General features: G+C 38.6%; 1 protein-coding gene across 5 annotated transcripts in view; it reads right to left on the bottom strand.

Moving 5' to 3' along the window:
- Window positions 1-654: 654 nt before the first annotated feature.
- The window catches only part of LOC133270764 (transducin-like enhancer protein 4), a 101177-nt gene continuing 89327 nt past the window's right edge, over window positions 655-12504 (bottom strand). For 4 of the 5 annotated variants that reach the window (XM_061456243.1, XM_061456244.1, XM_061456246.1 and 1 more), the window contains 9 exons: window positions 12088-12220; window positions 11678-11868; window positions 11380-11456; window positions 7391-7640; window positions 6078-6325; window positions 4978-5125; window positions 4221-4371; window positions 3837-3913; window positions 655-2380 (listed from right to left, as the gene is read on the bottom strand). In XM_061456243.1, coding sequence (XP_061312227.1) covers window positions 2273-2380; window positions 3837-3913; window positions 4221-4371; window positions 4978-5125; window positions 6078-6325; window positions 7391-7640; window positions 11380-11456; window positions 11678-11868; window positions 12088-12220 — 1383 coding nt within the window. In that variant the 3' untranslated portion in view covers window positions 655-2272. The remainder of the gene's footprint in view (window positions 2381-3836; window positions 3914-4220; window positions 4372-4977; window positions 5126-6077; window positions 6326-7390; window positions 7641-11379; window positions 11457-11677; window positions 11869-12087; window positions 12221-12504) is intronic. The other variant, XM_061456245.1, reaches the window with a different exon arrangement.

Raw genomic sequence — 12504 nt, 5'->3', positions numbered from 1 at the left:
ATTTTTTACATTTCCATTTCTCCTGTTACAAATAGCACAATCCTCCCATCTCCAACCCCCAGTAATGTATAAATTAATTTCTCATAGTTCACTTTAACTGAAATATTAACTCAAAAGAAGTTGGGTTAAATTTATACCTAAAATTAACTGTAGTAAAGAGAAGCCTTTCCACAGGCATGAACAGGTTTACCTCTGGATGGGGAAACCCAGGAGAGATACTGCAGTGCAACACCACTCCACACATCCTTCGGACCTCTGCATACTTCAGCAGGAACAAGAGCAGAAGTCATCCCCAGTGTCACTCTCTCTCCCAGGTACTGGATAATGTAAAGTTTTGTACCAGAAGGGAAACTTTATAAACAGGAGGTGGCAAACTCCCAGGTGATGCAGCCAAAGCCTTGTGGCCAATACCTCCAAGAGTTCAGAATCACTGCAGTGACTTGGAAAACTATAAATTCATTGATTTTGCTAAGTTGGAGAAATTCTGTGAAATTCTACGTTGCCTCTCAGTGACAATACTGTGAAGTATCTGTAGTAGTACACTCTACAACTGCATGCCTGTTATCCTTACAGACAGCATTCTTGCAAACGTAACTGAGATTACCCCATGCAGAAAGAATGAGGGAGGAGGAAAATAAAACCAAATGAAAAGTGAATCTTAGAAGTTACTTATGTTTAATGCTTAAAAGTCTGAATGCACAAACAATAGTCTACCATTATAGAAGTACTGCTGGTCAATACAATGCATTAGAACTATGTACAATGACACAGTTTAGTATCAAAATCTTTCTACAATGTAGAGTATTACGAAACTGTTAATGACATCAAACACTAAGCACTTAAGACACCATTTTTTGCTACCACATTTGGAACTTCAATGAACAGTCCATTTTAACTTGCAGCATCAATCCATTTCTAGTATGAAATTAAGTAATTTTCTACTTATACAATAAGATTTATCTACACGGGTCTTTTGATTTTGATCCATAGCAGCAAAGGCACTGTACATCAGCAGATCCACAGACTTAAAAGATTTTTTTTTTTTTTAAAGCATTCAAAAAAAAAAAAGTCACAGATCATAGTTTAACAGCAACAACAATAACATAAAAAGAAAACACGTTGTCTCTGGCACAATGGCTCAGTCTGTGTTCATTTTAGGGACATCCAATCAAGACTTGGATTGGACTGTTGGCGAACAAAGCAAGTCCTTATCCCAGTGAGAATCCATTCCTTTTTGAATTTCGGAATGAGTACTCTTGTAAATCCTACCTAGGAGGTCATTGCTTTTGTAGTTTGTATATTGGTAGGCATCCATTCTTATTTCAGTGCAGTTTCCAAAGAACATATCAAATATTTTCATAATCTCTTGTAATTGAAAAATTGCCCAAAGACACATATCCCCATTTTCAAGGAAACATTGCAAAAGTTTCCAGAAGTAACAAAGGTGATTCTTTGAGGCAACTTACTGTACTCTCTACAATATAACAAAGAGAGGTGTTTATTTTAAAAAACCTAGCTTGACACCAAAATGTTTATCAACAGAAAAGCATTGAGAACAAATCTGTACACAAGATGCTCTATTAACATTGCAAATATATAAATTAGCACATTCTTACTTAAAGTGAACTGAATTTTGATGTGAACTGAATTTGCCATTCATTGTAGTCATGTAGATCACTGGCTACAGTTTTCAATTTCCTAAGTTTCCAAGACTGTCTAAAATAGTTAAGATACAGCATCTTCCCACGAAATAATTATACTGTAGTAACACTTAGAGGTCTCAACCAAGAACAGGACTAAAAAATATAACAAAGTTTATTTTTTTAAATAGAAACTGCAAGTCTTATTTAGTGTAATTTTAACTATCTCCTGAACATCCTTCTCCATGATCCCCAATTTATTCACCTGCAAAACCACAAAGTATACAATGCACCTTTCAAACTAAAGCCGGGGGGACAGCTTTATTTAGTCAGTTCATTGCTAGAAAGCCTTTTTAAAGAAAATAAATACATTACAGCTATAATACATAATTAAAGAGTCAGGTTCACTGTTAAGTATGCTTATTCCATCTTCTTCCAAATAGATATCTGACAATTTGGTATCACAAGTTCTTAATGAGCATTCACAAATCAACAGCAAGTTAAGAAGGTAAAAATAAATTTCACAACTGTGATGGATGAGCATTTAAATTCTCAGTTGAGAAAGAAAAAAAAAAAAGGAATATACAGCAAAGTGCTAGGAGAAGGAGTTCTGTCTGTATTCAGATTTGTCTCTAATAAATAACTTCGTAGACTGTAGCTTTCTTGTCTCCAGAGCCAGTGACAATGTATTTGTCATCCACAGAGATATCACAGCTAAGCACGGATGAGGATTCTTTGGACTACAAGAAAGACAAAAAGAAGAAAAAAAGAATAAAAAATACAGCTTTCCATCCTTCAATCCAGAAGGGCTTGAAGGTTAATTGGAAGAGTTTATAGAAAGGGAATACACCGAAAGCTTATTTAAATATCAGTACCGTAGTGGCAGCTTTTGCCACAAGACTGTTTCTCCGAACTTGTACCTAAAGCTCTATGGCAACAAAAAGCAGCAGCAGAAAGGGAAGCAAATGTTATGAACCTACAGATAATCTATCAATCAATCAAAAAAAAAAAAAAAAAAAGGAAGCAGTCCTTTCTATACCCTTTACAAGTAATGAGCATTTATTAATATTTTATATATTAGCTTTTGCATAAAAAATGAAAAGGCATATTCTTGTTGTTCTTCCTTCCCTTTCTTATTGTAAACCAGAAATCATTATGGAGTAGCACTACAAAGCCCTGCTCACCCACAGGCATAAGACAAAAAGACTCCGTAGAAGTAACTGTACCTCCTCTCACTATTTCCCCAACTTAGAAGTCTTTGTGCCCCACACAAAGGAATTTACATTACCAGGGATGATGCAAATATGAAAAGATATTATGGTGGAATAGGATGCACATCAGTGTACAGCAAGTGAATGGGAGACAGAATATATCAAGATACAGTAGCTCTGCCTCTCAGGTCTTTTCTGTGTTTTCTGAGATGACGTATACGTTCTTGTCACTTTATACCTGCTGTTTCAGTGAATGTTTTCTTCACATAACATATGTCCATGTTCCTCTCTATCTGTCACCACAAGAGCTAAACACTTCCCAATCATGGTAAGCTTTTGCCAAGAAACCTCTGCTGCACTGCACAGGAAGTTTCTTTCTCTACCCCTCACTAAGAAAGCTACACTGGAGTTTTAACATCACTTTTAAGGAAGATGTGTTTTTGTTAGGATGATTTGGGCTTTCTGTGGGAGGTGGTTCCAGAGCTGAATAGCCTCCACTAAATAATACCAGACCTCAGCATTCCCATGTCAAGGCAAACTGTGCTGTTCCAAAAGCAAAAGACAAGGCAGGTAGCACAACAGGTGAGACCTCACCATTTAAACCTGAACACCAGTTAGGTAATTAAAAATTACCCACCCTAGAGGTATCTGTAGGTGAAAGAAGAAAATGTCATGCCAAAAATCCCACTTTTGTTTAATGGCACACACCGAAGTGCCATTAATATTGGGTACAGAGGGACTGAAGACTATAGGTATTAAAAACAATTATGGATTAACAGGCCACTTTATTGTAAGAGCTAGGTTACTCACATGTTAGAAAGGACAAGAGCGCATCTCTCTTTAATTACAGACAAAATCTTAAAGGAATATAATAATTACCCAAGAATTTCCATTTAAAACCTCCTTAAGCTAATGACAGACCCTGAGATGTGCAGCTCTACTGCACTGTAATGTATGTGGAAAATAGCTTTTAGGAGATTATTACCTGGAATATACTGGCTCCATAAGGTGTCCTCCAGGCATTAAGAAGATTATCCTTTCCAGTGCTTACAAACCATTTGCCTGCAACAGATTGTTTAAATGTTATTGCTGCATTTTGTTTTCAAGGAATGCACCTCAGGAAACAGATTAATCATAAAAACCAATGCATTCACACATATCCAAAGGACAGTCACATATTTATCTGGTTGCACTATAATATTCAATCACAATATAAGCAGTTCACACAAAAAAAGCAGTCATACAGAATTTTTAAAATCATTTTAATACTTAAAGATCTAACTTTTAATTATAGCCTTACTTTCATTTAAAAGAAATCTTGAATGAATTTCTCAGGAGGGGAAACACTGTCATAGAAAGATTTGCTTACCACAGTGAGCAAATTTGAGTGACAACACGCAACTCTCATGAAGATGTAGCTGATACTTGTCTGGCTTTGTAACATGCAGCACCTCAACATTACTGTTCTCCATTCCTACTGCCAACCACTCACCAGTGGGACAATAGCCCAGTGAGAAGATCTGGAATAAGCACAGCACATGCTTCAATAAATAGAGGAATGAGTTTCAGATATCAAAACCAACTCTGGCTACACTATTAATGCTGAACAAAATCATACTTTGGTCTACTAGGGTTTTAAAAACATGATAATCCAATTACTATAATAATCAGGATAAATTAGTTCATGTAAGCAAAGCTCAATTAAAACTGTAACAGTAACGCACTGAATCAAGCTATCAAAGTTAATGTCTTAGCCTGACAGCATCAAAAAATATTTTTTGTAAAATATTTTTGAACAAGAACATACAGAAATGGGAACACATTGCACATAGGAACACTTTAATCTGGTAATTCTTTTACAAAAAGATTCGCCACTGCTCTCACTGGAGAAGAACTAATCTGTCAAATAGTCACAATCCAGAAAGATGTTTAGCTGCCACACTGAAATAAAAGTGTGAGAGTAAGTGAAAAATTCTCTGGAGTTCTCTTTGAGTGTGTTTTTGCTGAAAATAAAATAAACAAAATAAAATAAAATAAAAATATACAAAAAGATAAAACCCAAAAGTGCTTGTTTTAGAAAACCATGACAGATTTTTCTTAACATTCCAAAGCTTCTAAGGTTGAACCTGTGATGTGAAGTCATGTTGCTGTAACTGTCTTCCTTCTCTGAGATCCCAGGATCTGACTGTATTGTCCAAGCCCCCCGTCCACAATTTGGTGCCATCATTAGAAATGTCAATACAGCTCGCTCCATCTGTGTGGCCCTGAAATTGCCTGAAAACATTGAAACAAGACACACACATTCTCACACTGCAAAGAGTCAGTTCTGATCATGTATACAGAATTCTTCAGTCCCTGACCCACAGCTATTAAAGACAACAGCAACATCCAATAGCAATCTGAGATTAATAAAACTCTGGGATGATCATGTGAGTTTTGTGATGAATTGATGATGCAATCAGGCCAGACAGCCAAGCACTAATTTGATTCTAGAAAGCATACTTTACAAGTCAGATGCTCTAGGGATCTTTGCTGCTGAATGTGTGATACCCACTATTTGACTGAAAATACCCCACTCCCCTAAAAGAAATGCAGCATGATCACCAAAATTAACTGAGTTTAAGAAGAATCCTTAGGCCACCAACAAAGCTGGAAAAAAACCCAGCATCCGTATAAATGAGTATAAATATATCAGGGAGTAGTCTGCCTTTATACGCAGTACTGATATATTACATAAAACAACATACATATTGCAGTGTACAGTGCAGCTTTGTATGACTGGCTCCTAGCTTACAGTACTTTAGTGTTAAGCAGCAACCCATACTCCTAAGATACTAAGATTGCAATGCAGTAATTTACATACAGCTTTATCCAAGACACATTTGCTGAAGAACCGATTAAAGAGATTGGAGTGTGAGCACAGTGTACTGCATGGAGACAAAGAAAACCATCTGTTCAAAGAACGTACAGCAGTGTCAACACCAGATGATCTTAGGAAATTACAGTTATGGGCTGCTCAACAGGCCTGGAATTATGAAACTCTCAAAACCTATAAAAAATTATATAGACTTTTGTCAAGGTATTACCATGGCTATTGCCTAGCAATGAAATACTGGAAGCAGCTATACAGACACCATGAAGAAAATAGCATACACATGCAGAAGAGCACATAAAGCCGTGTCTAATTAATTCTTCACTACCTGATGATCCAGTTCTGTTGACCTACCTTACTAAAGTCTGGTTATGCAGATCCCACACTGCAATGTTCCCATCGCTACAGCAAGAGAAGCAGACCTTGGAATCGGGGCTGATAGCTAGGGCATAACAAGCTGGAGCAGAGGATGTCAGCTCTGCTTTGATACGAGGAGTTGGAGCTGCCAAATCCCAAATGGATAATGTGCTGGCTTCTCCACCAACAATCAGGGTGCGGCCGTCAGGGAGCAATCTGCAGGAACGGATGTAGTTATCTCTGTTCTGTGGAGACAGAAGCCATCAAGAGATTACTCATGAGGAAAGGAAAACAGCATTAACATGAGAGCAGAAATCCATAAAAGTATTGTATTCCCTCCTGGTTTTAATGAGCCATTTATACTTATGACAATGACAAAGTGTATTAATGCCAGAAAATGACATGACATTAGGGAAGTACTTAAACTTGATCTACAAAATTCAGCAGTGAAAGATATTTAATCTTAATTAGCATCTAAATGCAAAGACCTGAACCCAGTCCAAAACAATTCAAGATAGCTGTATTTGACAGCTTGGGTAGAAAGTTGTATTTTCATACTCTGTTTATTTCAGCATATTAACCTCTCGGCATGGGGGAGTACAAAATTCCCTGCACACTACCCCACTCTGTTCTGGTGAGATTTGCTGCCACCATCTAGATGTCAGAGGAAAATATTTGGGCAATTTTCTTCATTTGTGTAGCAACTTGTGTAACAATTCATTATATGTCTACATGTGCTGCACAGTTTTAATTTTACTGCCTCTGTAACAAGAAGCAGCAACTTACCAAGAACTGGTAAATAACATCAGAAAAGCTGTTAACAATGGTTCATCTTGTTAGCACATTCAAATAATTTGTCAATAACACTCAGGGATATTTTTAATTGTCACATTAAGACAAGGCATTCACACACATATGCAGACACGAAATACATGACATTATCTTCAAATATTCTTGAAGAATATAGCTGCAAGACAGCAATTTTTTGCATGACAGGATATCAAGCTTTAGGACTGCCAACAAACATCAAAGTTATAAATAATATTTGCTGTTCTGTCTTTGATCTTTCCCCCTACCAATTCACTTTTAAGCCATTAAAGATGTTTTGATTTGCTGAGAGTGGGGAGAAACCCAGAAGTACGACAAGGAACATATTTCAAACTTGGTTCTAAAAGAAAAAAAAAATACAAATGAAATACCAAGGATTGATACCAATGAGAGTACTCAAGTAGCCAATGGTTTTTGCACCTTAATGGTAGCAAACACAACCTGCTATATTCTCCCACTGTCATATGCTGTTGTTCACCTACCAGGCAGTCCAGCTGGGAGACAGGGCTCTTGTTGCCAGGGTGGCTGATGTCCCAGACTTTGACACACCCTTTCCCACCTGTATAAACATGTCTTGTGGGGTTGCTGATGGTAACTGCACACACAACTTCCCCGTGGTTCAGAGTGTTGATCTGACGGGCATGGCGAGGGATTCCAGGACCAATGAGGGCATCAGGAGGGAAAGGAACTGGCTGCATCTGCCCATCTGCACTTACATGAAATGAGTATGCTCTGAAGGTAGAAGAAAGATAGGCGGCAATTTAAGAAGTTTTTCTTCAAGCCTCTTTAAGAAAACAGAATTAAAGGTGTATTTCCACTGCAGGCATTCAGATTGTGCACTCGGCTCCTTTTGCAATCTTTTTAAGAATGTGAATAAGAAATAATTCATTTATCTATAACAGGACCACCAAAGTATAAACTCAGGTACTCTTCTTTTAATGGGCAAAGTCAAGTACCATCTACCAATCAAATGAGCTTTAAGAACTCATGCAATGATGATTTCAGACATGCATGAGGATACATGATGCTACTCTTAAACTTAGGGCATGCATTTCAGGGAAGAAAGGTCAGGTCAGGGGCCCCTGGAAGACAGAAATAGTTGGCCGGCCACTGCAGGACAATGCAGATAGCAGAGTGCCAGGGATCATTTGGTTTCTCCATTACTGACTCTAATGTGCACACTTGCAGCTCTGTGTGCTGCCAAGGTGGCCCAAACTCACGCAGGTCCCACGCTCCTCAAGCCAAACTGCCCAGCACTGTACATAAGGGTGCAGTGAAACCTCCACTGTCAAGGAGGAGTTAAGTCCTCAAGGCACAGTTGCTGACATCTGACATGAGAGACCAGCAAAAATGCACTGGATTTTTTTCTCACTTTAGAGCTTTCTGTCTTTTCTTTCTTTTTTTCCCCACATATATATATACATTTTTTTTTGTGTGTGTTCATGTGTACCTAACACAATAGCTACAAATCATTATTTCTCTTGCCAGAACTAGGGCTCTTACTTAAAAAGAATGTGTTGTGTGACTGCCAGTTATGCCGCCTGTGAATAACCTATCAACAGCTTCATCTCAAAATATTTTCCAGGGAGAACAGTTAGGTTATGAAATTGTCTTATTCTGAGATGCTACCTGACACATCACATCTATCACAAGAGCAAAACTTCATAAGAGGGTTCACCTACACATAGCAAGGTATGATTAACAGAAGGCTTTAATTTCCTCAGACCTAAAAAATCATCATAGTACTGACGAAAAATCCATTGTCACAATGGTGAGATGAGAAAAGCTCACAAAAAAATCATTTTAAGAGAATACTTAGGTATTCACTTCCCTAATTGTTACTTCTAAGTCACTGAAGAAAGCAGTATTTAGTATTCAACTACTGAATTTGTTATTTAAGATTCATTAACACTAGAACAATAATTTTAAGAGGGACAAAAGGCAACTGCATTTCCACCTTTCTGCCCTGTTCCCAGAGCTTTATACACTCTTCTCATCCTCAGCTCTGTTTCTTGTTCTGGCAGGTCTGAGTGACAGATCGTATAATCATTGTCCACTTTTTGACATTAAACACATTCAGGAAAGGGTAGGACATTTCTGTGGTTGTCAGAAGCAGCAAAGCACGTCCATGAGTAGAATTAGTGTTCAATTATCAGCACAGAAATCTGAAGTATCTTCCTCATTATCTCCCTAATTCCTGCTTGCTGCAGTAAGAAACTGAAAAAAAGCAGCTGATGGTCTCCTGAAATCTCTAACAAAACAAGTGGAACTTCATTATCATCTTTTCTGATTTCTGTATGCAGTCATGTTCTGCAGAGCCATGTTGACCACTGAGTGTATGGTACTTTTATTAGCTAAAGTGATTTTTAGCATGCTTACAGAGTACACAGGGAACATATTTAACAATTACAGAAACAAAGCATAGATCTGAAGTGATCTGTGATGACATTATTCTCATTCTATTCATTACACCATACCAGCACATATGATTAAACTGCTGCTTTGTTGCTTAGCTTGATTTTGTGGTGGTTGTTTTTTGAGGGTTTTGGTTTTTTGCTTGTTTTTGTTTTTTTCACTCTGAGAACTAACACCTTATGTTGCTTATTTGAAGTCCTCTAAATATCTGAAACTATAAATACCTGGCAGGCACTTTTTTCTTCTTGTCATGTTAGCTACTTTTTCTATTTACATATTGTACAATTCTTAGTGTTTCACTATATCTCTAAAGTGAAGAGCATTATGAGGGGCCAAGACTCTTGATATGCCACACACTGCCTGCTGCATTTCAACAGACACTCAACAGTGTGGAGAATTTACACAGCTTCTGCTCTAAGGGAAAAGAAAGAATAAATGAGAAAGCAAAAACCCTGGACGATAGCTGTGAAAAGCACCGCGCTTAAGATGAAGAAAAATCAATGCAATTATGCTAAAACAACCACAGATCTCAAAGGTTTCAGGCCTATGGCAGAGAAATGGCAGTTACAGTTAAATCTTTAAAGCAGTCATCAATACATCAACAACATTCAAAAACCTTGGAGATACACCAGAATTGAATTGGTTTTACTTCAGTTTGCCTGATGTTTGATTCTCCCTCTCCCTAACACAAGTGAGATGTGAGCAGGGACATCTCCGCACCCTGGTATTGCTGTTTCTCAGACCACTGCTAAGTCTGGTAGAACTGGACACCTTTCCTCTTGGGCAACCGACATCATCAAGGATGAACTTGAACCCAGCAAACATTCTATGTGCCTGCTGCATGTACAGGATGAAGGTCTGTGCCCCACAGGATTTTTCATGCACACAGCTTATCTGGATGCTGCTGTACAGGGATTTCTATACTTGCTTTATGCAGCCACCTAAAGGGCATGGCAACCAGCAGAAAAGTCAACTTAGGGTGGTGACCAGTGTGTGATGTGCAAGAGAGCTGGATATGGTTTAAGGTTTGTGTGATACGTTGTCCTGGGTTCAGCAGCAGCAGTCATTTTTTCTCCTTCTTAAACCACGACACATATGTACAAGAGGAGCTACAGGTGCTAGGACTGATTGCTTGTCACCACAGTATGTTATTAACCTTCAGCATCTGCAAGCTCACTGACAGGTAAGTATATGCATTTACTCACATGCTTGAAAGCATGTGACTACCCCCCAGCCACTCCTCCACAATCATATCCATACATAAAAAAGCAAAACGAGTGGCATAAACATCTCCTGCCCTTGAAACTCTGAAACTCTTACCCAGTATTAACTGGTCAGTTTCCCATAAGTGTCAAACTGGAAGACCCTTACATAAAATCTGGATCAATATGGTTTTCATAGCTGTTTTATTTTTTCCCTTCTCTAATTCAAGACAGATGTGAGCACAGAGTTCTTCCTATCTGTGTAATTTTTTTTCTGAGGCTTACAACAAATGGTGTCTGGTAGAACAGGTCACTCTACGGTCAGCTCCATCAAGGATGAATCTGAACATTATGATACAATAATTCTTTTCAGTACTTTCAATCAAACAAAACATTACCGTGTTCCTTTCTCTGCACACTGCTGCTTATAGCAGCTGATAAGTTTGCAAGTAACTTGCAAGGATTTTGTGAACAAAGAAATCAGTTTTTTAAACTGAGGAGCAGAATACAGTAGAGATGGAAAGCTGAGATCCTGTTCCAGTTCGCATTTCCACACAAGACAAACCAGTCAGATTCAGCATGTAACATCTTGAAGTTCAGCTCTTTTTCTTTTTTTCATTTATTTCTGTCTCTTTTACTCTGTATCACCCAGTTCTTGTCAGCTGCTATTAGTCTCCAAAGCAAATTTACAAACCCAACTTTAAGATTAAATAGTGTTTCTCCTGTCCTTGCCAAACAGCTAGATTTATTTCTATTCACACAACAGTTTTCAGTAGCTAAGGGGAATTCCAACTGGCAAGGGAACACAACTTCAACAGATGACTGACTTTTGAGGTTGTATGCTTGATACTCACGGTTTTCCTCCTGGGATGCCTGTGAGATTGGGAGGGATGCCTGGGACTCGCATGTGATGATGTGGATCAAAACCAACCTATAGTTGTCCCCATGTAAAACAAAAAGGTGTATTAAAGACAGCGTTAGCCAAAGGAAGACTGTTTAATTCATGTTCTCCATAACACACTCCCTGAATTACAGAGACTGAGCTAGATTTAACTTCCCAAATTACAGAGACTGAACTAGATATAACTCTGCAGGTCTTACATTTACTATAAGCTGCTCTCAACACCAAACGCACTAGCATCAAACACTTACCACTGGAGATCTCCCATAAGCTGCTGCAGCTGCAGCTGCAGCTGCTGCACTCATTTGAGGGGAAATATTGTGCAGACTGGCGTAGGCAGCTCCAGGGCTGGTCAGCTCCCCATTCATACCAGCATGTGGCACAATCCCAAATGGAGTAGGATAAGGACATGGCACTGCCATAGGTGTCCTTAAACCTGAAGCTATTGAGGAGGAAAAGAAGAGAGAAGTCATACAGCCAACCCAGACCCACAAAATGAAACATGAGTTTGGTAAATGCACTGTATTGAAGTGTTGAAGAACCAGTTCTGCATCCAGTTTAAGCAGCTGTAATATACTGCCCCATCACTGCAGGTTTAAATGCAGCGTAGTTAGGGACGAATAGGCAGTGTTTCACACCATCAAAATATACAGAGACTAACCTAGTGGGTCCACACCTGGGGGTTTGCCAGGCACTGGCCTCAGTCCGGGAGTGGAGTTGCTGCCAGGAGTTGGGGCATCAGTCCGTGGAGTTGGGGTATTTGATTTAGACACAGGAGTGGTAGATTTCTCATTCTAATCACCAAAAAAAGGAAAAAAGTTATTTTACTTTTTTAGCTACCAGTTGGAAAGAGAAGTGAGGACAGCCAGAATGCATGTGATTAGAGGTATTTAGCTTTTGGATTTGGGTTTCTGCCAATGAAGAGAAGCTGCACAGACACTGAAAATAATGGAATGGCTTTGAGAATTATCTACAGCCTTCACAGCTTTCCTCGTCAGGAGCACCTGTATCATTCAGAATGAGGTCAGTGACTTGAGAATCATTGCTGACAATTACACTGGCAGCATATGTGAAATCT

This window comes from Pezoporus flaviventris, unplaced genomic scaffold (assembly GCF_033815535.1).
Source record: "Pezoporus flaviventris isolate CSIRO_AGI_PZ_B2104156 unplaced genomic scaffold, CSIRO_AGI_Pfla_v1 ptg000022l, whole genome shotgun sequence".
In the NCBI taxonomy this organism is placed as follows: domain Eukaryota; kingdom Metazoa; phylum Chordata; class Aves; order Psittaciformes; family Psittacidae; genus Pezoporus; species Pezoporus flaviventris.
Note: the sequence above shows the minus strand (reverse complement) of the source record. Positions and strands in the feature narration are given on the sequence as shown.